The 23,168-nt window shown below is 50.9% G+C and overlaps 1 protein-coding gene across 3 annotated transcripts in view; it reads right to left on the reverse strand.

Moving 5' to 3' along the window:
* Positions 1-23,168, reverse strand: part of MAP2K6 (mitogen-activated protein kinase kinase 6) — a 55,777-nt gene that overhangs the window by 12,326 nt on the left and 20,283 nt on the right. For 2 of the 3 annotated variants that reach the window (XM_080561290.1, XM_080561289.1), the window contains exons 2-12: positions 21,415-21,481; positions 20,032-20,080; positions 17,526-17,639; positions 15,884-16,003; positions 15,024-15,140; positions 14,525-14,576; positions 12,355-12,482; positions 11,601-11,678; positions 10,603-10,742; positions 7,814-7,859; positions 4,342-4,457 (exon numbers count right to left, since the gene is read on the reverse strand). In XM_080561290.1, the coding sequence (XP_080417416.1) occupies positions 4,380-4,457; positions 7,814-7,859; positions 10,603-10,742; positions 11,601-11,678; positions 12,355-12,482; positions 14,525-14,576; positions 15,024-15,140; positions 15,884-16,003; positions 17,526-17,639; positions 20,032-20,080; positions 21,415-21,481 (989 nt within the window). In that variant the 3' untranslated portion in view covers positions 4,342-4,379. Of the gene's footprint in view, positions 1-3,910; positions 4,458-7,813; positions 7,860-10,602; positions 10,743-11,600; positions 11,679-12,354; positions 12,483-14,524; positions 14,577-15,023; positions 15,141-15,883; positions 16,004-17,525; positions 17,640-20,031; positions 20,081-21,414; positions 21,482-23,168 lie in introns of those variants that run through there. The other variant, XM_080561288.1, reaches the window with a different exon arrangement.

Raw genomic sequence — 23,168 nt, forward strand, 5'->3', positions numbered from 1 at the left:
AACCACCTCCCTCCACAGCTGCTAAAGAAGCGGGAGCTCAACTTTATATTTTAAGATCCGCTTCTGACCCATCAACTGCCTTCCCCGCCGCACAGGGGAGGCCAGCTGCCTCCAGAACTGATGGTCCCACCTCCGCAACAAGTCAGAGATGCCTCCTTCCTTGCCAATAAGCCCAACAAACGGCAGGAAAAATGCAGAAATACAGTACGTGGATATCTGTGTAGTTTTGTACACCCGGAAAATCTCCAGAGAGGATGGGCCTTCCACCCACCGCAGCAGCAAGAACCTGGCATTTAAAAACAGTAACCAGCAAATGCCCTCCGATACCTCCATCAAGTTTAGGGACCAGCAGGGCCCCAAAAAGTAGCTTTCAGGCTTGCCACAGTTCAAGGCAAGGCCTCAAACATGCAGGAGGCTCCAGGCACATCAGGAGCTGTAAGGAATTTGCATGTCAGGGGAAAAAAGCGGAACATCATGCCCCTGTGGTCTCCCTCTTCCTGCCATGAGGATGGGCCGTGCATGTCTCCTGCAGCCCCTCAGCTGCTGCTGTGGCTGAGCAGAGAGGAGCAGAGAGGAGCAGAGAGGAGCAGAGAGGAGCAGAGAGGAGCAGAGAGGCCCTCGCTGCCCTGCGAACGCCTCGCTGTGCTGGAATTAATTCCCACTGCTGGTCCAGGCCACGGCTCGGTGCTGAGCTCCGGGCAGCTTTCCTCTCCTCTTTGCTCCCTGGTGTGTTTTGGTTTGTTTCAGGTCCATGGCATAAGACCTGCTTCTTTCACACTTTAAATATCCTGACTCAGGACAATCTAACACCCTGCGTGCTGCCCGCAGCGCTGTCGGAAACAAAAAAGCCTTTCGGAAAACAGCTTCAGCTCAGCACCAGGACTGGTCGGGGGGCATGGTGGTTAGGAAGGGCTTGATGTCCCACAGTTCATGCCTGCCGCAGGCCAACCTGTGCTCATGTTATAGTCTAACAAGATTTTGAGCATTGACCAAAGCCTTTTCATCTTTACAGAGCTCACAATCAAAGGAAAGAGAAAAGAGCCTGATTTTTGTCTTGCAACCCAGCATGTTTTCAGCTTTTAAGCACGCAGGAGTCCCTGGCTCTCCTCCCTGCACTGAGGCCACCAGCTCAGGCTTCTCTCTAAGAAAATCCTGGATCAGGCCAAGCTTTGTGTCCACACATGCTACAAGAGAGGCAGAGGCAGAGCCTCCGCGTGGCTCTCCTGCCGTGAGTACCTTCCGCAGCGGTGATCACGCGGATCGCTGCTTTTACTCACACTGGTCATAAGGGTTCACACTTGCTCTGGGCTGACGTAAATGACTTTTAAAGGAACAAAGTCATGGGGAATCAAGAGGGAAGTGAAGTGATTTGTTGCATGTTCTATTGTAATGTCATTAAAACAAAGGGATTAGACGGCCCAAGCACTGCAAGAGCAAAAAGCATAAAAGAAAGCACTCAGCATGTAGTGTTGAGGCATGCAGGAATCGTTTTAGAGGGTTACTAGCTGCAGACAACACTGACATTAATTTTCTATTGGAAAACGCTGGTGACATTAATATCTGCTATTAATACTGAACTTTGACAGTATCTCATAAATTCAACCTGTCAATTACAATGGCACTGAAATAAAGGTGCTGTGAGGTCAAGGAGATGCGGTGTCCAAATGAGACTTATATTCCAGGAGAAAAGCAGCAAAAACAATCTTTAACAAAAGCATCAGATCCATATGTAGGAAAACCAAAGGGTGGTTTTAAATGTCATGTTTTTCAAAGCGAGAATTGATGCTGGAACCAACTCTATAAACTGGCTGGCCGGACTTTCAGCTGCAGCTGAGGACAATCAATCAAAACAGCTCTGTGACTCTGAGAAAGTGAGAGAGAGAAAACACACACACACACACCATGGAATATGAGAGGGCAGATTATGAGCCATGCGAGGCCTTTTAAAATTACACTGTGAAGTAAAACATCTTTTGTGTTTCATCCGCAACAAAATGTGACCTGAAAGGTTCTCCTCGACACGAAGTGGAATACGGAGCTCATCGTTACTGAGGCTCGGGCAGGCTCGTGAAGCACGGGCTGAGGAAGGGGAACCTCCACCCCAAAGCCTGCACGACCCGTGAGCTCTTTGCAGCAAGGAAACTCCTGCACCTTGACCCCTGCGAGCCCGCCTCAATCCACCCCGCTCCACAGAGGAGGGGCACAAGGATCAATGAATCCTCGGGAGCGATGCAGCCCTGTCCCCTTTGATGCTGGCCCCAGGGCAGAGCAGCACGGGTTTAGGGTTCGCAGTCACCTCTGTGGGCACCACCAGCCACGGCCGTGGCGGTGACGGCGGCAGCCCAGGCACTGGCGGTGTCTGCACCTCTTTGAAGTGGTCGGCATGGCCCTAGTGCTAGTGGTACTGCCGCTCGGGGATCCCTGCTCCAAACACTGCCCTCCTCATTGGCCTTTCCAAGGGGTCGCTTCCCAGGTGGGTGCTCAGGCTAGTCCAGAAGCCCAACCTACTCCAACGGAGACCAAAGCCGCTAAACTGGGAGAGAAAGGGCAGGATCCCAGGCTGAATTACACCCCGTGCAACTGAAATGTTGCAGGGCAAGGCATGCTTCCAGTTGGGATTTGGCTCCAAGAGCCTGTGCAGAAGTGATGGGTGGGGAAGGGAAGCACGCAGAGGGGCACAAGGCACGCACGCACGCTGCAGCTCAGCCACATGCAGGCACTCTCCTTTGCAGGGCTGTGGGAAGAAGCCACAGGCAAAGGCAAAGGCCTCAGAGCCGAGCAAGGCAGCTGTGCAGGTTTGGCTCAGTCAAACCAGCATCAATCTGGAGCAAGTGGCCTTGCTCCAGACTCACGGCAACGTCTTGCAGCGCACAGTTCCCCCCTTTTCTAGCAAGTAACCGCCTTACCTAAAAGCAGCGTGATACACTGTCTTCCCCAACCACCCAGGCAGCCCCCGTGCTCCTGCCCTTGGCTCGCAGCTTTTCTCTGAGGACCTGGCCAACAGCAACAAGCTCCTGGTACGGGTGGGCTGTGGTTTCCCTGCGTGGTTTTCCCGGCTGCCGCTCTCACGGGGGACACCTGCAGCCTGTGCCGGAGCCCAGCACTCCCAGCTGCCTTCAGCATCCCGACCAGCGCTGGACACGGCCCAAACCGCACACCGGCACAGGCTCCAGGGGAGCTCGCTAGCACTCCCAAAGTCTACGGGCAAGCACAGAGGGATTGCTGCCGAGGCAGCGCTGAGAGCCCTGGAAACTCGCGCCGAGATATCCCTGCTATGCAGACTGTTGGCCTTTCCCATCTGGAGAAGGAGAGAGGAACACCCTTTTAGACCCAAAGCAGCACATCCCCAGCCCAGGTGACCCCAGACACTGCAACGCTGCTGGGCACAAGGGCAGGTGGGGACCAGCCGCCGCAGCCTCCTCCTGATCTCTGTGCAACTTACTGGACAAGCCTTTTCCCCCCGGGGCTTCGATCCCAGCCAGTCTCCCACAACATCTTCCCACCCCAGACCTCATCACCTGCCTGCTATAGCAGAATAAGTGGCTGGGACACAGGGCAGGGGCTTTCCCCGGGCAGGAGGCTGGCAGAACACCGCAGGCACCAGGCTAGCCGGGCCGTGCTGCCCGGGCTCGGAGCATGGTCTCCGGAGGAGAGGAGACCTCGCGGGACGCCGGGCCCTCCCTGCCTTACAGTGACGCTGCCTCGCACCCCGTGAAGGCAGCTCGAGTAGCTGAGCTGAGATCCTTGTTTATAAATTCTTTTTAAGATGCATGTTAAATATTTTCCACGACACAGACACTTCTCGTCTTTCTCTTCTCCTTTGACACCTTTACCCCAGCAAAGCCCTAGAACTATCGCTTGCTGTGGCCTCATTTAGCATCATCATCGTCACCACACATTCATCCTCATATAAAACAGAAATCTATTCCATCAAGCACTTAACATAAATATTAAAATAATGGAAGGGACAAAATATAAATCTACATACAACTTCATGACTACCATAGCACCTATTACCATGACAAAGCAAATTCTGGTTCGGGAGGAAGGGAAGGGGAATAAGGAGAAAGTTAGGAAGAGGGATTTTGACTGTCATTAAATATGTAAATCACTCTTTAAATTTTTTTTGTTGTTTTGTTTTTGTTTTAAGGTTACCAACCTTATTAAAATTCATTTCACTAACCAGCTCGTTCTATGTCACTATGGATACCAAAGAACCCTTTTAAAAACTTCGGCGAGGCGGGGGTTTCTCAGAATAAAAACAAAACAAAACAAAACACGGCGACTTTCTGTTGGTGCTTTCATGACAAGTCCTGCCACGCGCCCCTCCCCTGCACCCACCAGTCCACAGAAGGGCAATTCATATACAAGTCCAGTTCTCAGTCTCCCAGGATGAGTTTGACAAAAGAGGCGACGTCTGTCTCTTTGGATTCGTGCAGGGTGAAGAAAGGATGTTGCTAGGAAAGAAGAGAAGAGAGAAAGAAAAAAAAAAAGTTTATTATTCACGACACCGAGGACCAAACCTAACCCCTTTTCAGCCGGTCTTCCAGACAGTGAAAAACACTTTGTCGCTAGCATCATAATATTGGGCTTTCCATGTTTTGCAGCTGCAGGGAGTCTAGGAAGCCCAAGGGGCCACTTCATGGAGGCTGCGGATTCCCTCTAAATCCTGCCCTGGCTGTGAGGGCTGACCTGGGCTGCTCTTGAAGCAACACAAGGTATTAAAAACACTGCATCTTTCTCTGCTATGTCATGCCCTTCAGCCCAAGCTGGCTCGCAGCATTGCGGTACCCTGGGATGAGAAGCGCGGCTCCTGAGACGGCGGTTACCCACCCCACCACGCACCAGCTCCAACAGGAGCAAGGGAAAAAACCTTGCAGGAAGGCTGACTGCAGTGGGTTTTCCCTCAGCTTCCTGCTTTATCTGTGTATTTACCCTCTGGTGACTTCTGAGTCTCATTTCTTCCCTGCAATTGCTCATGCTCGCAGCAGGAGATGGCTACTTTACCCCTAACCGCCGCAGAGAGGAAAGCCATCCCGGCTGGAAAGCCATCCGCAGCTGTATGTTTAACTACTTAATCGTGACCAACATGGGAAGACATCCTGCCAGAAAATCTTGCCTACATTTCAGCGCAAATGGAAAAATATGTGGAAGGAGAAAAAAGCCCACAGCCGAATGCCCCCCCCCCAAAAAAAAAAAAAAAACTCCTCTCTGCCGGCACCGGTGGCTCCGTTTGCTCCCGGGGGCTGCAACGTATCAGCTGAGATCAGCCAGCTTCCACCTGAAATCACCAAAACACACTTTCCCACACACTGTTTTGGAAGTTAATTACATTTATTTGTATTGAGGGTGTCGGAAAGGGCCAAATGGCAGCTGGGGCTCTGTGGGGCTCACAGGCAAAGCTCTGCTGTGTGTAAAATGCTGTTGTACTTCCCATACACGGGCCGGGAAAGCTCAGTTTAGTTCCTGACCCTCTCAATTCAAGCCAGATTTTTAAAGATATGTTGTAGTTTACAGGGTTTTTCACAGCTGCCACCCCCCGTCGCTGAGGGTTGGCTATCTCAAAGGTCATTTATAGCAGTGGCCACATGGAGGGAGGAGAGGGGCAAAGAAAAGAGACTTCCCAAGGTGGGCTCGAGTGGAAAGTTATCCGGTGAAGAGAGAGGCAGCTCTGAGCAGCCGGGAAGCAACCCAAAGACACAGCAGCAAGGAAAAGGAAGCACAATTATGTGGGAAATAGAGTTGAAATGGGTTGAGGCAAGGATCCAGACATAATTTAAGGTCTCCCTGGGTCAAACAGTCACGGGAATTGGAGTGTCCTGAATAACTCTCAGAGAAGCGGCCCAAGCGGCCTGCTGTATCATTACCCCAGCGAGATGCCACCGCCTTCACTCCCAGCGAATTCACACCCAAAGCAGAGCTACCACAGCCTGGATGCACCCACAAGCGTGACATGAGTGGCAGTGGTGGCCTCCAGCCCTGCCTCTCAGTGAACCCAACCCCTTCGCAATGGCTGAGGCTGGTTATGGCACAAAATGCCCCGTGCTGGGTGGGCACTGCTTGCTCCTGCAACGTGCAGACCACCGGAGAGAAGCCCTGCAGTAGTTTCATGCTCCACTTCACCTGGGGAAGTGGGTTTTTAAATGAAATTAAGCACCGGTATCAGTTTTCCTGATGCTCAAGATAGCATAGCGTCATATTTTCCATGAGAAACCTCAATTCCACAGGAAAGCAAGGGAGCAGCCTTGGTCTAAATGACAAGTCCAATCCAGTACCGCAACTTAATGCCATAAGAGAGAGAGGGGGAGAAAAGAAAAAAAAAAAAACACAACAAAACAGCAACCCTCAACCACAGGACCTCACAACATTCATGTCAGCCATAAAATACCACAGCATTGAGATACTCTGGAGAGGTGATCCAAGAACCTAATTCAATAGAAATGCACTCGCTTGCCAATGGGTATTAATGCTGCAACAGACGGAGCTGCTCCGGTGAACCTTTTTGATAAAAGGCCATTTGGCAAACTTCAGAAATATGCTTAAAATATATACGTATTTATTCAATAATAATAAAAAAAAAAAAGGCAAAAAAAAAAAGCCATAAACCTCGGGCCTCCCTTTGTCTGAAACCAGTATTTGGGCAAACTGTGTGTAAATCAGATCTATATATAGACTAATTGTATGACAGGGCCCAGCAAGAAATGCCACAGGAATCATTTATTGCTTACAACTCACTTTTGAAAGGTGTGTGGATTTCTAGCACATCTTGCAGCCAGAGAACACCTTAAACCCTGGTGCTTTCACACCACGGAGGTCCCAACACCTCCAAGCACACAGACTGAGGCAGCGATGAAGCTGACCCCATGGATGGCATCACACACATCCTACAATTATGGGGCAGAAGACACCGATGCCTGAGGATATTCTGCAGCAGTTTCCACCCCTTAACCAGAAGACTCCCTTTAGCAAGCTGTCAACCAGATGACAGTAAAAAACGGACCAGATTGTTAGGAGCACCAGCTGTTAGGAGCATCAGGATCAACACCAGAAAGTCAGGAGACTAGCCACGAAGCCGTGGATATCTGGCAGAAAAATCTCATCTTAGACCCTCTTCTTGCCAGCTCCAGCCTAGAGCTGTGCCTGAGTTTATGCCAGTGTCTGCATTGCTGGAAGTTCATCAGCAGTTAAGTGCATCTGACCTCGACCCCCTGCAGTGCTTTGCATTTCCCCAGTCATGAGTCTTTATCAGCATTTTCTTCCTCAGTTATTCCTCTGTCCTAGGCGTGCTCACAGCAAACAGTCTCTAAGCAGCAGACAAAATTCAATAACCGGAATTATTAGTCACAAACTTGTCTCTGTCCCTAACATCCAGGAATCACCCTGTCCAAAAAGTCTCCTCCGTGGCAATGAAGCTTAGCAGACCACTCAGCTCCTGCAGCCCATGTGGAGCATCCGTGCTGCAAGCATTTGGCTTCAGTGTTTGAAGCCATCACACAAACTCCAGAGGAGGATTTTACCCTTGCTAAGTGATTCTCTGCAGCCTCATTCTTATCCCTTAGCAAATACGTTCACTGTTTTTACAGTTTCTTTTCCCTTGATCTGACTGGAATAGCATTTGATTGACTTGATCTCCAAGAGCATCTCTGTTTTGCAGCACCTTCCCAAGACACTGAAGTGCCAGGATTCTCGTATCTGTTATGAAAATTCAGATGTTGAGTATCCCAAATCACCACTCCCTATTGGAAACCCTGTCTTCAGCATCTCGTGTTCTGAACCAATACATTAAAACACTGTTTAATCCAGGCACACTCACCATAAGCTCTGGGTATGTTGGCCGTTCTTTGGAATTCTTCTTCAAGCTTTAATGAAAAAAAAAAAAAAGTTACATTCTTTATAAAATTTAAGCAAGGTTTCAAGTCCTTGTAGAGTGAGTTAAATTACTCATCCACGTTAAGCAAACAGCTTAGGTCTTGAGGACACCCCCAGCCACCACAGCCTGCACACAGGCCCCAGCTGGCACACAGCGCTGGGTACACCAGTGCAGTGAGCACAAGGCCACAGATCCAGGGACACCCTATATACCAGTGTATATACCCTATATACCACTGCCTATTGCTGAGGACCGGGCACAATCGGTCTTTTGGGTACTATCTGGTAGGTCAACGACTAAAGGAATGGATACAGACTCCAGTTTCTGACTGGGAGAGTTGACCAAGCGGCTCCGAAGCATGTGTACAACGATTTGTTTATCACCGTGCTGTTATCAGTGGGGACGGTTTCATGGGACATCCTTTTTTTCTCCTCTCCTACAACAGATGGCTCTGGAGGGTTGTAGCTGGAAGTTATTTTGGTTTCCCTCCAGCAGAAAATAGTTTTTAAAAGACAGGACGTAATCTCTACTCACTTCCTGACAGTGTATTTAGGGGAAAGACACTTGGAGCAACTTGAAAAGATCTTCACACACGTACACGTCGGTGGCGGGGAAAAGGTGTCACACTGAGCAAAACAAAAGTGAGAACCTCGGTGATGATAAGTCGCTCCTCTGCTGGGATTTGCCGGAGCCCAGAGGAAGCGGAGGACACACACTGAATAGATATTTCCTGCTTGCTGTGTGTAGCGGGCTCGTGTTTAGTGTCATGTTGTGAATGAACAGAGGAACCTAGTAACGATACGTGCCAATATTGCCGAACTGGAGGTACGGGATGTGTCACATCCTCTGAGCTCAAAAGTAGCCCAAGCTGAGATGCTAAGGTGAATTTTAAGCTTGGGCATGTCCAGAAGCAGGATTTGGATATAATCCTCTTAATTTAGAACCTCTACAAACAAAACCTTTTTTCCGAGGTTATTAATACCAGGAAATTTGGTGACAAATTACTGAAATTCATGTAAATTTTCCGGAACAAAGCGCCATATTAGATCTGATGCTAGCTCAGACAGGTCACTGCAGCTTCACTGCCCCAGACAGCAGATGGTGTGTTCACCCTGCGACCTCTTGAATTGCAGCTAGCCTTGATACACTGACTTGACGTGACCTGGTTTGGTGTCAGAAGAAATTCTCGGACTCTGACACCACAAAACCAGTGCAACATGCAGCCAAAGCTCGCTCCTCTGATTCCATGCAACTCCATTGGTATTTAGGGGTCTTCAGTAATCCTAGATGACAGAGTTTGCACAGAGAGAATTTGCCATGTACCCTCCAAAGCATGAGTTTTCAAGATACGAGTGCTGCTCAGTAGGGTCATGCTTCTCACTGCAACCACCACGAACAGCTGTGGCTATCTTAATCCTAAATCAACCCAAGGCAATAGCTGCAAGACACTGCGTCTGCAAAAGCAAACTATGCCTCTGTTCAGTGGGGAACAACAGAGTGCCTGGCACAAACAGGCAAGTCTGCAATAACAAGCAGTGAGCCAGCAGCACAGGAGAAAGGCAGCTGGTCCAAAATCTCAGCGTGGGCCTTGCAAAAATGGTGGGCATTATGTGAGATGGTTTTTCCAAGCCAGCTCCCACCTCTGACAGACACAGAGCAGTGTGGGCATGTGCAGGTATTCCCCAGCACGAAGCGGTAGAGAGGCGTGCAGCTAAATCCAGGGACCTCGAAAACATGTTTGGACAAGACTCCAAAGAATCTGAGCGTCGGTACTTAAAGTCCCTGGGCAGGAGTGGCTGATAATCCCCTTCCTGGGTCACAGCAGAGCCGGCCGGACTCCAGGCCCTGACACTGGCAGCTCGGGAACAGTCTCACATTTCTGTATTTGTCGATCTGCCGTCCTTTCTTGGCTACCCTGCAAACCACCATCCACCTGCCAACTTGGCAAGCCGCAGATGGCACTGCAGCGCCTGGAAAATAAAAACGCCTCCCAGGCGGTTTCCAGGGAAGCTGGAGGGAGAAGCAGTCAGGAGCCGCGGGGCTGCTGCCAGCTCTCTTTGAACCATATGATGAGGGCAGCTGCGAGTCTCCTCGGGTGCTGGGAGAGCCTGCGCTTTCATGCAGCACTCCCAGCCTCCAGACAGCGCGCATCTGCTCCAACCCTTTTCCTACGACGCAGCCAAATTCTCCCGCTGCTTCCAGCTCCGAGTCCCAGAGAGAGCGGAGCAGCAGCCGGAGGGCCCGGCAGCGGGACAGCCGCAGTCGGGGCCATCGCGGGGCGAGCTCTGTACGGGGCCTGCCCTCAGAGCTGCGTCCCCCAGGAGCGGGGTGGCACAAGAGGCTGCTCAGGGCCCGGGTGCTGGAGGATGTGGCCATTCCTGAGCCTTGCTCAGCTTCCCCACCCTGCCACAAACAGGCCGTGATATTCATATGGGGACGACTGGCTGAGATATCCTTCTTAATCCCTTCTTCCTGTACGTCCCCCAAATCACCGAGTCTGGGCCTCAAGCAGAGAAGGCCAGCCATTGCTGGCCACCACACGAAGGCCCAGCCGTTGCCCTAAGAGGGGTGGTTGCTTCACAAATATCAGGCTGTCCCCCTGAGGGACAACTGTGGGGATAGGGACATTGTTGTGGGAGGCCACTGGCACCTGCCCTCCTCATCATCAGATGGCCAGGGCCAGAAGGGCCAGGTCCAGCTGGGCCAGGGCAGCAGGGTCGGGGGAGGTTTACCATTGCGAGGTAAAATCGACGAACTCCGACGAAAACTTGTCTGCCGGGAGCTGCGGCGATGGCTCCTCCACCACCTGCTTGAGCTGCTGGAAGGGCGTCCCCCAGGAGTCGTAGGGAAAGCGCAGGATGGCCAGCTCGATCTGGGGAGACAGCACCCATGCTTCAGTCCCGGGGGACAGACACCCCAGGGCTCACCTTGCCACTCCACGGGATTTTGGCAGCCTGTTTACCCACCCACGTGTGTGGTATTTTTGGGCCCTGCACAAACACGTGGCATTTCCTCACCCCACCAGGCCACAGTGTCTTGCAGGAAACCTTTTGTGTTTAACCTCCCCCAGCAAACAGGGCAGGCCTGAGGATGCCCAGCAGCCTCCATGTCCAATCCTCCCTGCTGCCCTCCTGTTGGATATCACTGGGGAGGGGTTAGAAGTTTAAAAAAATACTGGCAAAGGGTCACTGTGCTATAAAATGGCAAGCAGATGGATTCCCCCTAAACACTGCTTCTACCGGTGTGTGGGACATGCCACCGATGCCCCCTCCTCTGACAGGGACTGTGCTAAGTGCGACTTGTTGGGATGTTTTTTCAGGTTTGAAATCCAACCTGCTCCACAGACAGACGCGCGGTGCCGGATGCCCTCGCCTTAGCCCATGCTGCCATCTCCCGGCAGCCTGTGGCCACCACAGCGGGGCTGTCGCCAGCAGGGTGGCAGCCCCAGGGACAGCCGCAGACAGAGCCTCGGGGGTGTCCCAAGGGTGGGACATCCTTGGAGACCAGTCCTGCCACGCCGACACATCAAAGCCAGCAAGGCAGCTCCGTCCGCCTTCCCCTCAACCCCGCAATAAGCTCGCTGGTAGCTGCAGAGCTGTGTGCCCCTTCCAACCCTGACACCTTCCCAGGAAACCAGTACCACCGGTGCCAGGGTGCTACGGGGAGGAAAACGAATCCACAAACCACACCCAACACCCCAACAACACTGCCAGCCCCCAGACTGCCCTACCATTGTGATCCCCAGGCTCCAGATATCAGATTTGACGCTGTACCCCTTCTGGTTCAGCTCCGGGTTAATTCTTTCAGGCTGTGAAGAGACACAAGGACAGTTAAGGACCAGGGATGGACCCAGTGTGATGCCTGCACCCAGGGCTCACCAGCCTCAGAGGGGTCTTTCATGGGTGTCAGGCCAGGGCCGCTTAGCCCATGCTGCCAGCTCCTTCCCTTGGCCATCTTGGCATCAGATCGAGCCTACATCCTTGCCAGTAAGGGCAGACAGTGAAATGGGTCACCAGAAGGAGATGGCACCCGCACCGGGTTTGTGGTGGTGCAGCTGACCCAGCACATCAGGCAAGAAGGAGGGGACAAGCCTTGACTCTCCAGGACCGTGTTCACCCCGTGCGACTACTTCACAGAGAGCAAGTCCAAAGGAGTGTTTTTCTCCCAGAAAGAAAACCCTGTTGTCCCCACAAGGCAAACAGCAAAAGTTCAACACGGAGTAATTACAAAGCCTTTCCCAAGGTCACAGGGAGGAGATAAGGCAGCAGAAAGCCGTGCCCAGGAGACCTGATTTGACCCGTGAGATCCTTCTCCTCCCTCTACCCCTTTACAAGTAACTTCAGGGATACGTCTTACAAAATGAGGCCCCGGGACATGCTGGTGGCTGATCCTTCCCCCTTTAGGATGACCCGACACCCAGGCTCATGTTCCTCTGGCTGCCCTGCAGCAGCTTTCACAAGCGGCTTCTCCGCGGCTCAACTTACAGCCATGTAGGGTTTGCATCCCGCATCCATGGTTTTAGCAACCGAGTCAACGAGGTAACCGCTAATTCCAAAATCGCACATTTTCACCTGCCCCTGTGTATTGATCAACACGTTAGAGGGCTTTACATCTGCAAGAAGGAACACATACCACAGTCACTGTCATGCATGGGCGGCTGCGCCAAGCCAAAAAAAGCCAAAGAGCTTCCTATCAGCAGAGGGCACCAAAGGTGCCCATGCAAACCCCGGCGCTCCATATAGGACAGAAACTCGGCCGGTTGTGGCTATTGCAAGTTCAGGTGACTGCCTCGTGGGCCTGTCATATGTCCTGCAATTGTCCTTTCACTTGTAGGCTCCCCTCGTTGATTTGGGGGGTGGGAGGTAACCCTGCGTGTAGCCACCATGTCCTGGCGAGCTGGGGATGGCCATGGCCATCAGAGTGCTCACAAGGAACAGCTTGGCAGAGCTGGGGCCATCTCCTGGGGACATCTGAAAGCCTGAAGCACCGGTGAGTCCCCAGCTGAAGCTGCTCTCTTGCCAGCACAAGGAAAAAAAAACATGGGGAAAAGGATAAAAGATGGGCAGGAAAGGGCGAAGAGCCGTGAGGATTGCAGTGGAAGAAGGGAGCAGGAAACTGAGACAAGGATCAAGATTTCAGAAGTGGCCTCTAATTTTAAGGATACCAAGCTTGAAGGCAATGAGAACAGCAGCAGGCGTGTGGGTGCTCCACACCTTATGGAAATCAGTCCAGTGTCTCATCTATTTATTACTGCCAGATTTATCTGCTTCCCATCACGGCCTTATAATCCCTGGTGCATTCGCATTTGCATCATTCTCATGAAGGCGGTTATAATCACCATCAGCAAGGGAAATTATGGTACAGAAAGAAGTCAAAAGTGATATCTGCCAGAGCACACAGGGGCTTCCTGGCTAGGCTACTCCCAGATGAAATGTCAGCACAAAGCCCATTTGCTGAGCTATTTAAATGCCCGACACAGGCTACCCTTCTCTCATCTGAGGACTGAGCCTCAAAAGGGAGCAATCCTTCCCCTGTTGACACCCAGAAATAAGAGGTCACTTCTGCAAGAAGGCCATCTACCTACATGTGATAAAGGATTAATTATAAGTGCTGAAACACCATCTGAGGGAGACCAGAAGCTGTTTTTGAGTCCTGCTCTTTAGCACTGGGTGGTTTACAGTTCATTAACATCTACTCTTTAATCAGCGCTTTGCAATCAAGTGCTTCAGGTATCTGAGATCCTCACCCATCTGTTATTATCCTGAAATAAGACAATTTTCAGTGGAAATCAAAGAAGCAAACAGAAATTCAGAAGCTGAGCAGCATTTTCCACCCACTGCAAATGACACAGAAGGCAGGAACTCAGTCCCCAGCCACGTGCAGGACCTACAGCACATGACAGCCTGCTGGAGCTGACCTCTGTTCACTTCGGACACTCCTTCCCCCCACAGCCACACTCCGGAGAGGGCTTTTTCCTCCTCGTAACAAATTGAAAATAATCCTTTAGAAATAAAGGTACCAAGCAGCAACACTGCAATGTGTTTTTCTGAGCGTGTTCATGGCGTATTTGAGATCCAAAATGGGAAAAATGTCAGAAGAGTTTAAGGAGGGTATTCAAGACTACGTTTGAAGCTGTTTTCGGTATTGAACCATTCTGCCCCGCCGGCATTTGGGGAAGCCCACAGAAGGGGCTGGGGATGGTTAGATCCCTGCCAGCAAGGAATTGCCTCCCACTGCACACCAGCATGGAGCTGCTGAGCTCCAGGAGAAGCCTGCACAAAGCCTGAGCGCACCGAAGTCAGAAGGAAAAGTCTGTTTTAATTTTGCAGAGGTGTTGAAGCACACCATGGATTTAGACCATGGATTAGGGAAATGTAATGCACGGGAAACTGCCCTTTTCTGCCAACACCATCAGGCTGGAGCCCACTTCTCCTCCACTCCAGCTCCAGCATGGAGTCAGCAGCCTTCTGCCATGGCTTTTGCTGGTCGTGGGACACTGGGGAATATTTTTGCTGTCCAAGGCTGATTCTATATGGGCGGATTTTATATGGGAGCCCTGTGCCTGGCTGCAAGGTCAGCCTTTGTGAGACTGACACCACGGAGCATGGGACGGACAGACACCGGCACGGCCACGGCTGCGTGCCTGGCTCTTACCTCTGTGGATGACGGAGAGCTTACTGTGTAGATGTTCTAGTGCTTTTACGATCTGAAAGAACAAACCTAGAGTGAATCACAGCTGGCAGCACCACAGCGGGGAGGGAACACTCGCTGGCTTCACCCCCCATCCTCATGGACCTGCTCAGAGGGAAGGAACTACGTGCGTCCTGCACCCCGAGATGACAGCGGGTCCCCAGGGATCTCCAAGGGCACCAGGACCCGACTGAGAAGGCAAAGGAGCTGCAGGGACCTCCCCACATCTCACACAGTGCTGCCTCTCAATTACAGGGTGTACAGGCACATTTGGGGGTATTTATGGCTTATAAATAGCATCACCCCAAACCAAAAACTAGAAGCCACCTAGGAATGTCCACGTGGGCTGGCCTGTGGACCATGCTCCTCCTAGCACAAATACTGCTGGGAGGCTGGGTCATGCAGGACCTGGCTTAGAAAAGAAACACCCTTTTTCTTCCCCCCTCGCCCCGCTAATACTCACAGAGACAGCTATTTTCCCTAAGATGTCCTCAGGAATCGTCAGGCCTTTGTCAATGACGTGTTTGTAGAACTTGTCCAGTGAGGTATCCATCAGCTCCATGCAGATCCACACGTCTCCCTGGAGGATAAAGAAAGCAAACATCTGCCCACTGGAATGGACCATCCTTGCCTTTCGTGTACAAACGTCTGCTTTGGCACTTGCCCTTTGCTGGCCTGTTTGCTTCTTCCCTGTCTTGTAAAAGTTATTCAGCAAAACTCTACTGGGCTTTCTCTTTCCCTCCTCCCCAGCTGGAATTAAGTGCTGTCCACCTTCCCTACCACTTAGAGTGCATCTTCTGCTGTCTCATCCCAAAGCAGAGTCCTGGTGATTTCGGAGTCCTGAAAGTTATCAGGACTGAGGTTCCTACGTGCTCAGGTCCCTCAGCAAATGCTCAGCCAGGAAAAGTTCAGCTCTGCAGGGCTGGGCTTAAACCTCTTCAATAAATCGTGCTCTCCAGACCTTTCCACATTTTTTCTCCATGTGGCTTTCTCATCGCAAGTCAGGACAATATTAACACAAACGGACCAGGCTGTGAGTTGGTGTCCTCAGCACCCAGCCACCCCCATCACCACCAAGCCCCAGCGTCCCAGCACAGGGGCTCGAATGCTCTCAGCTCTTCCTCACATGGCAGCGTGCCACTCCTCGCTCACCACGAAATAACTGCACACGACAGCCCTTAGGCCAGGATTGAGCAAATTCAAATTCTACCATGTCTCATATCCAGATCAAACCCTTGGATTCAGAGGAAGGCAGGGGAATTCAGAGCCTGGGAGGGGATCCAGCCCCCCAGGGCAGCGCAGCCGGTCTCCGGGATGCCGTACCTCTCGGAAAAGTGCCCCGTAAAAGGTGACAGTGAAGGGGCAATCTACCGTCCTCATGGAGATATCCAGGTCCATCAGTAACCTCTTCTGCTCCTGGCTGTTCACCGTGGCTCGGATGCGCTGGAACACAAAGCAGTTTAGCGTTGGCTGTCAGCACGGCTGTCAGCACGCTGCTGCTGCAGGGACCCACCGCAGCGGTGCCGTGCTGCCCAGCATGTCCTGACATCGTGCCTTTATCTTTTATCATCCCTATTTGCCATGGGCGCATCCCAAGCACAGGCACCGCGGTGCCACAGAAGGCCACGGAGGATGAAGAGGTCTTTTGACCTCAGCCCAAACCGAAGGGGATTTTGCGTGGCAAATGCCACTTTTTTTTACAACAGCCAAAAGTCGCTGGGGCTTGGGAGAGCAGAAAGGAGTAGGGAATCGAATTCTAGGCTGGTGGGAACCCACGGCTCCTGGAGCTGCAGCATCCATCTGTGTACATCAGCAGCTTTGGTCAGGAGAGAAGGCTCCATCCCTGCAGCCCAACACCATGTGTGCCTCATGGCTTTGGAAAGTGGACGTTTCCCAGTCTCCTGGGGAAGAGATGTCATTTATGTGACATACCTGCAGCCCCTCAGCTGGGAAGCACAACAAACAGGCACAGCACAACTCAATATGGGGCACGCACATATCCAGGCTCTTTGGCCAAACACACTTGAGGTCGGTAAGTGATGGAGTTACACTGTTTAGCACTGCAGATGCAAGTAAAAGCCCGAATGTGCCTGCCGCACCCCCTTCACGTCATGCTCAGAGAGGTCTTTTGCAGTTTGGTGAACGAGAAGACAAAATGCAGAACATGGAGGCCCTGAGACACATCCCAGCATCCACAGCAAGGTCCAGCCATAACAGAGGAGCTAAGAATTTCCCTTCAGTTTGCTCTTGGCTTCCAGCTCTGCATCTTTTTTTTGCCTTTTTCTTATTCTGAAAGGAAATTTGAGCTAAAATTCAGCCCTGTGAAAACTGGCCTTTCCCAAGGTACAAATTTTCCCATGACTATTTCCTTAAGCTGCAAGCTTATGAGTCAAAGCTGCTGTTATGAAAACTTTTCATAATAGCATCTACAAACCTGTCATGAATCAAGACCCCACTGCAGCAGACAAAATGTGAAAAAAAAAATAATTCTGTGTTCCAAGGAGATTAAAAAAAGTCCCAGTTGAAGAAAATGATCTTATGCAACTGAATTTACAGTACAGTCCTCTTTACAATTACAGTTACTGTGCAGAACCCTGAATTGAGGATATATCCATGCTAGAAAAAATATGCATGATTAAAAAATGATGGCATATAGCCTCTAAAATCCTGGCAAAATCAGGCATATGCAGACACAGAAGAATAATATGTTTGTATACACCACAATGCAGGAAACACACTGAGCAACCCACTTTTTGAACACATCCCTTTTCTTTGGTCAGCAGGGCCCAAATCCACCTCGGCATTCCTTGCCCCTGTGTAGAAAGAGGATTCCACTTGGAAAGAAGTGGATCCCGGTAAAGGCATGCGTCAGAACAAGCAAGATTAGAGATGCGCAGGGACGAGGGCGCAGAGGGCGTCCACACACAACGAACACACAGAAAGCAGCTTGGGAGGCTCACTCTACCTTCACGGCCATGATCTGCCCGCTAGGCATGTGCCGCATCTTCTCCACCACCCCGTACGCACCTCGTCCCAGCTCGGAGATGGGCTCCAGGTCATCGGCTTTCACCTCAAAGTTCTGCAGGGAGGAACCGGTCAGCAAGAAGGCAGACGCAAGGAGCAAAACACACCCCAAATCTAACCCAAATCCAACCCCACTGAGCACGTGAATTCATCCCCCTGCATCCCCCTCCCAGCCTGCTCCACGAGGCTGGAAACAAACCCATGGCCCTCAGGAGCTGACGGGAGGATTAACTACTCTGAAATAATTAGCAGAGCTCTGAAAAGGGCTGGTGCATGAGTGGGGAGCCTGCACGGACAGCACCCTGAGCAGGATGAGTGCAGGGAGGGTGCTCCTCGGCAGGGTGCTGCAGCCACCCGCACCCAGCCACCCCTCAGCCTCGCCACGAGATGGGATGGAGAGCGCCCCGGCAGCCTCTCCCCTGGGAATCACCTTCAGTTTCCCTTCTTTCTCTTTTTTTTTTGTTTGTTTCCTTCCATCCTTCTCCTCCCCCAAACAATCATGGAAGTATCTCCAATTTTTCTTAAGGCCCGTAAATTCTTATTTCTGCATCCCTGCAGATCGGCCAAATACTGAGTGCGCCCCATTTTTAAGCCACGAAGGATTTATTTCGTCTAGCACTGGAGATCTCTTTCTCCCGGCCTTACACAAAGGATTACTTTGTTTGCAGCCCTGCATTTTAACCTGCCCCTTCTCCCTTCACGCCGCGATATTGTGCAGCAGCTCTATTTTTTGCTTACTATTATTTTTGGATCTTTAAAACATGCCTTTGCTACTAAAACCGGCCATTCTGTTTGCTGAACGCGCAACCACATCAGTCAATCATCCTCCAGAAAGAAGCGGCTTATAATGAACTGATTCACGGCGCATAATCCCACACCGTTTTTTTGCCTGCACAGCAGAAAAATCCTGCAGCCTGGCCCGTGCCGGCCGGGGGGGCTGCAGCGCACGGGGCCCATACACTGCGTTACTGTGCGCTCAGGCTCCGCTGCCTGCTGAAGGAGCCCTCACGAACATTTTCTGCTTGATTTGAGCATCTCTGACACTGCTGCTACTGTTCCACGGGACCCTCTCCATGAAGGCACTTCGACTCTCTCAGGGCAACCCATAAAATTAGCAGCAAAGTTTAAAGGGAGAAGGGGAAAGTGGCGTTCTCCAGGGATTGGGGTGAGTGGAGGAAGGCTGGTGGAAGAGGGGAGCGCATCCTAAAGGAACTAGACTGGACAAGTAAGCACTGAGCCCACAGGACATTCAAGCCCTGACACATCAGTCTCTCCGAGATAGCCACATCCATAAAAAAGACCAAGCTCTGTGTTTTAGAAGACTGCCTCTCCGCACCGTCCAACACGGGCTCTCTGCCTCCATGCACGGAGCCGTTTTGGAGCTCCTGGACTTTCCTCGCCCCTGGGACTGCAGGGGAGAAATGATTTTCTTGGATTTGCTCTAGCAGCAGGCAGTTGTTCTGCCTTGGTGCTGCACCATTTTGCTCCAGAGGCATCTCGCACTCTTTCCACCTTCCAGCCCCTGCTCCATGCCAGGGAAAATACAAAGTCCAAAATGAAAGAAAAGCATCCAAAGATAGACAGCATAAAACGCCACTGCGTTAGTATTCCACTTCATAAATTAACTTGCTGACACCGAGGTCTATCTTTTGCACCTAATAAATTTATTACCCGGCTTTAAAGTGTTTTTTAAATTCTGCTGTGCCGTTTTCTCCTATCAAAATAGCTGCCCTCGGTTTTGTTTTTTTCCTGCTATGTTTTTATAGCATCAGGTGGACCGCTTTCCATGCTGTCAGAAGGATTTGCTTCCAGGACAGGAAGATCTACCCTGAGTCAGGCTCTTGAGAAGGCCTTCAGTATTAGCGAAGGGAAATACTTTGGACGAAGGCTTTAAATCAGCAGAGCAACTGCAAAGGAGAGTAAGATCTCATGCTAGTAATCCCCTTGCTTTGCAACGGATATTTCCAGGGGATTAGTTGCACCTCAGGCAGGGCAGGGATCTCCGAAGTGGAACACTTGAAGGAGCCCCCGGTGTGATGGGAAGCAAAGGGCAAGCCCCTGGGGGCACATCGGAGAGGGTGGGGACAAGCAGCAGGTCAGAGCCAGCTGCCCACCGGTTGCTCTGGGGACAGCCCTTGCTGGAGGAGCACCACCAGCAGCCAGCAGTTGGCTCTCCAGGGCTGGAGGTGGCTCGCGGGGCTCACAAAAACCAGGAGGAGCAAAATCCCAGCCTGGCTCTTCTCAGCTTCCATGCATCCAGCATCTACCCCCCTGCTTCAAGCAAAATGGGCCACATTTTGTAAATAGCCGGTGTTTGTCAACCTCCCCAGTTCTGGCTGCAGTTAAGAAGGAAGCAATCCCAAGAGCAGCCTGCGTGGAGAAGCAGCCAGCCCTGGACGGGCGCCTGTCCCCAAAGGTCTTCTTCTCATCGTCACTCCCAGTCTTACCTCCTCACCAATAGAGATGCAGGCTTTGGAGTCTAGATCCCTGGGTGGCCTGCAGGAGAGAAAAGGGAAGAGATGTGAAATGTTCCTTAAAAGGTGAATTTTTCCCTCAACAAGTATTTACAACCCCCAAAGACCCCTGTCCATCCCCTTGCTGGTGCAAGCTGGCAGCCCTTGCAGCCTAATGGTCTCCTAGCTTTGCAGGATTAATAAATACAACCAAGATCCACAAAGTCACCCCAAAAAGGGATCACGAAGGCAGCTGCTGGAGCTGGCATTTCTCACATCCAATCCCCTGTGCAGGAACCCAGAGATCTGTTCCTTCAGCAGCCTGCACTTGGGCAAGGCAAGCGAGGTGACAAGCACCAAATCTCTGTCAGCCTGCATGAAATATGGACTAAGTGGGCATAAAGGTCAAAAGCAAAACCTGGTTTCCGTTAATCCTTTCCAGAAATAGCTAAGACAAGATGGGGAGGGCTCAGCCTCTCGCCACATCCTCCCCCTTCTCCCCGGGCAGGGAAGGTGTCAGCTCGGGGCTGCCCATGGATGGGGCTCTCGGGGAGCCCCTCATTTCCAGCACTGCAGAATTGGTTGTTTTTACCAAAAACATTGCCCGTACCACGCTCCTCTGCTGGACACGAGGTATGGGGTCCATGCTGACCTGCCCCACTAAACCCCAAAAGGGAGGCTTGGGCATCAGCACGGTGTGCACCCAACAGCTGCTGCTCCGAAGCACCCAGGGGCAGCGGGATGGGGCTGGGGCTGTGAGGGGCAGGAGGGAGGGAGGAGAACACCTGGGGTTTTGCTATTTTATTTCTGGAATGGGGTGATCAGCCTGAAATTATTCCCATGTGAGGGCAGGTGGAAAGTACACAGCTACAGAGCTTCTTCATGGAGGTGAGCTCTGATACCTGCAGCCTTCACAGTTGAAAAAAAAATGCCCTAAAAACACAAGGTTTTCTTTTGCAGGGCTGAATATGTAGGCAAGGGGTTCCTTTTTTTGCCTTGACCAGCTGCTTCTCAGACTCGATCTGGGTGGCAGAAGTGCCACGTGGGTTAAAACCAGGTGCCCACCCTGTTTTTTTTTTCCTTTTCCTCGGCACATCACAAAGCAGCAAAGACATGGACCAAGGGTAGAGCGTGATGGACGGAGACCCCTGAGGTGCAGCTGGGGAAGAAATCCAAGGGCTGTTGATTCTGATCCTCCCCAATGGTGCCACAATGAACCTAGGCATTTTCCTCGCGAAGGGTTCCCGTTATCCCAGCCCTGCAAGGACGAGCCCCGGCTGCTGGCTGTGACCGGCCCGGCCCCAGCAGCGCAGGCACTGGAAGGCAGCCGGGGCTCGTGGTTTTCTTTTTATTCTCCCTCAGTGTTTGGCGACTTACGTGGAGCTTGTCTGTGGTTGCTCAAATGCCTCTTTAGGAATTTTCAGCCCAGGGTTTCTCTTCTTGCCTGCGAAACAAGAAAGAGGCAGAATTAAAGAAAGGCCTTTTTTTTTTTTTTTTTGGTTTTAATTTGCAAAATGCAGCTTGTCTATATTTGTTGACCTTACTTAACATAAACGCCAGGCCAGGCTGGTGGTGTAGACTCAGGGCACAGAGTTCAAAACATAAAGTGCCTTTGTTCAGTAACGCTTCATTTAGACCTGCAAGGTCTGGCTGCCAGCTTGGTACAGAAAACAGGCAAGAGTCCTAGCATGCGAAAAGGCCATGTGAAAATGCAAAAAGAAAGGTATTTCTCCTTCGTCAGCCCTACCCATGTAGGATCCCTTAAAATGTTTCTTAGACAGATTTTAACCATTCCAGATATATTACTGCAAACCCTGGCAGGATTAAAAATCCTTCTCAGATTGAATCCGAAAGTCCCGAACTAGATTCTGATTCTGTTTAAACTGACGTTTCACCTCCTGGCCATTAAAGTTGTGCAAACCCAGCAAAAAATACAGCAGAATGAAGTCTGCAGGCTTCAAAGCCATTTGTTTCTGTTCACACTGACCAGCCAAGCCTTGCTGAGCTGGATGCAGCTCAAGCTCTGAAGCAGTTCAAATGCAGGCTCTCCTGTAAAGGGGGTCCAAGCCGGCAGACATAAGAGCCAGGCAGACTAGAGAAATACAAGAACCTTTTTATGACTAAACATATACAGCCACATTTCAGCACGGGGTTTTGGATTCATGGATAAAATAACCTGAAAACATAAGTCATGTCACCAAAACCCCAAGGTAAACATCTGGCTGGTTGAGCGTGTAATAAAATCCCTGGTCCCCCAAAAAAGGCACAGGCGGCTAATTTAGGCTTTAAACATTTTCAGCCTAACAATTTATATCAATTACTGTCTTTCTTTTAAGCCTGAGCTCTACTCTTTATTCCCAACGCTCTCCTTCAAACTTCACCTATACATGTTTGGGTTTGTTTTTCCCCTTGACACAAACCCAGGTCGATAGATGTCTGCGCATCCCAGTGCCGGAGGGGTGCTAGATCAAAGCGCAAGCACCCAGAACTGAAAATGACCTTTTTGAAGTAATTAGTCAATTCAGATTGCCAACCTTCTTTTTTTTTTTTTTTTCCTTTAACATTTGCTCCAAAAGACAAGATCGTGCTCGCTCCGTTTGGCAAAGAGCAATTCCAGGATGGGACAGGCTGCTACAACCCAGCTGATGACACCTCGTGGGAAAAGCATTTACTGGAAACCACTGTGCACGCTCGCTATTGTCGTTAGAAATCTGCAGAGCTGCAAACTTACAAAGCAAAAAAAAACAAAAACAAAACAAAACAAAAAGTTCTCTGCTCCAAAGAGCTTCCAGTCTAACACAGAAGAGACAAAATAAAAGATGTGGGGCCACTCAGAAGCATGAGGAACAGCTCTCAGATTTTCCAAGAGGTAGAAGCTGGTCTGTAAGGAAGTACAAATAATTGTAAAAACAAGTGCAGGAATTTCTACAGCTAGCGGAGCTGTTCTTTGACCCTTTTGCTACTTTTCTTGCACACAGAGGTCTCCAGAAGGCCCAGCTGAGAAGCAGCCCCTGCTGTACCATGTCTTGCCCAAACTGCCTCAAATGCATTTCATATCCAACAGGATGCTAAATCGGTAGCGGTGTTCTCGATGTTGTCATCTTTTAGCTAAAAAAAGAATCTCCAAAACA

This window comes from Anser brachyrhynchus (genome assembly GCF_964034855.1).
Source record: "Anser brachyrhynchus genome assembly, chromosome: 18".
Classification (NCBI taxonomy): domain Eukaryota; kingdom Metazoa; phylum Chordata; class Aves; order Anseriformes; family Anatidae; genus Anser; species Anser brachyrhynchus.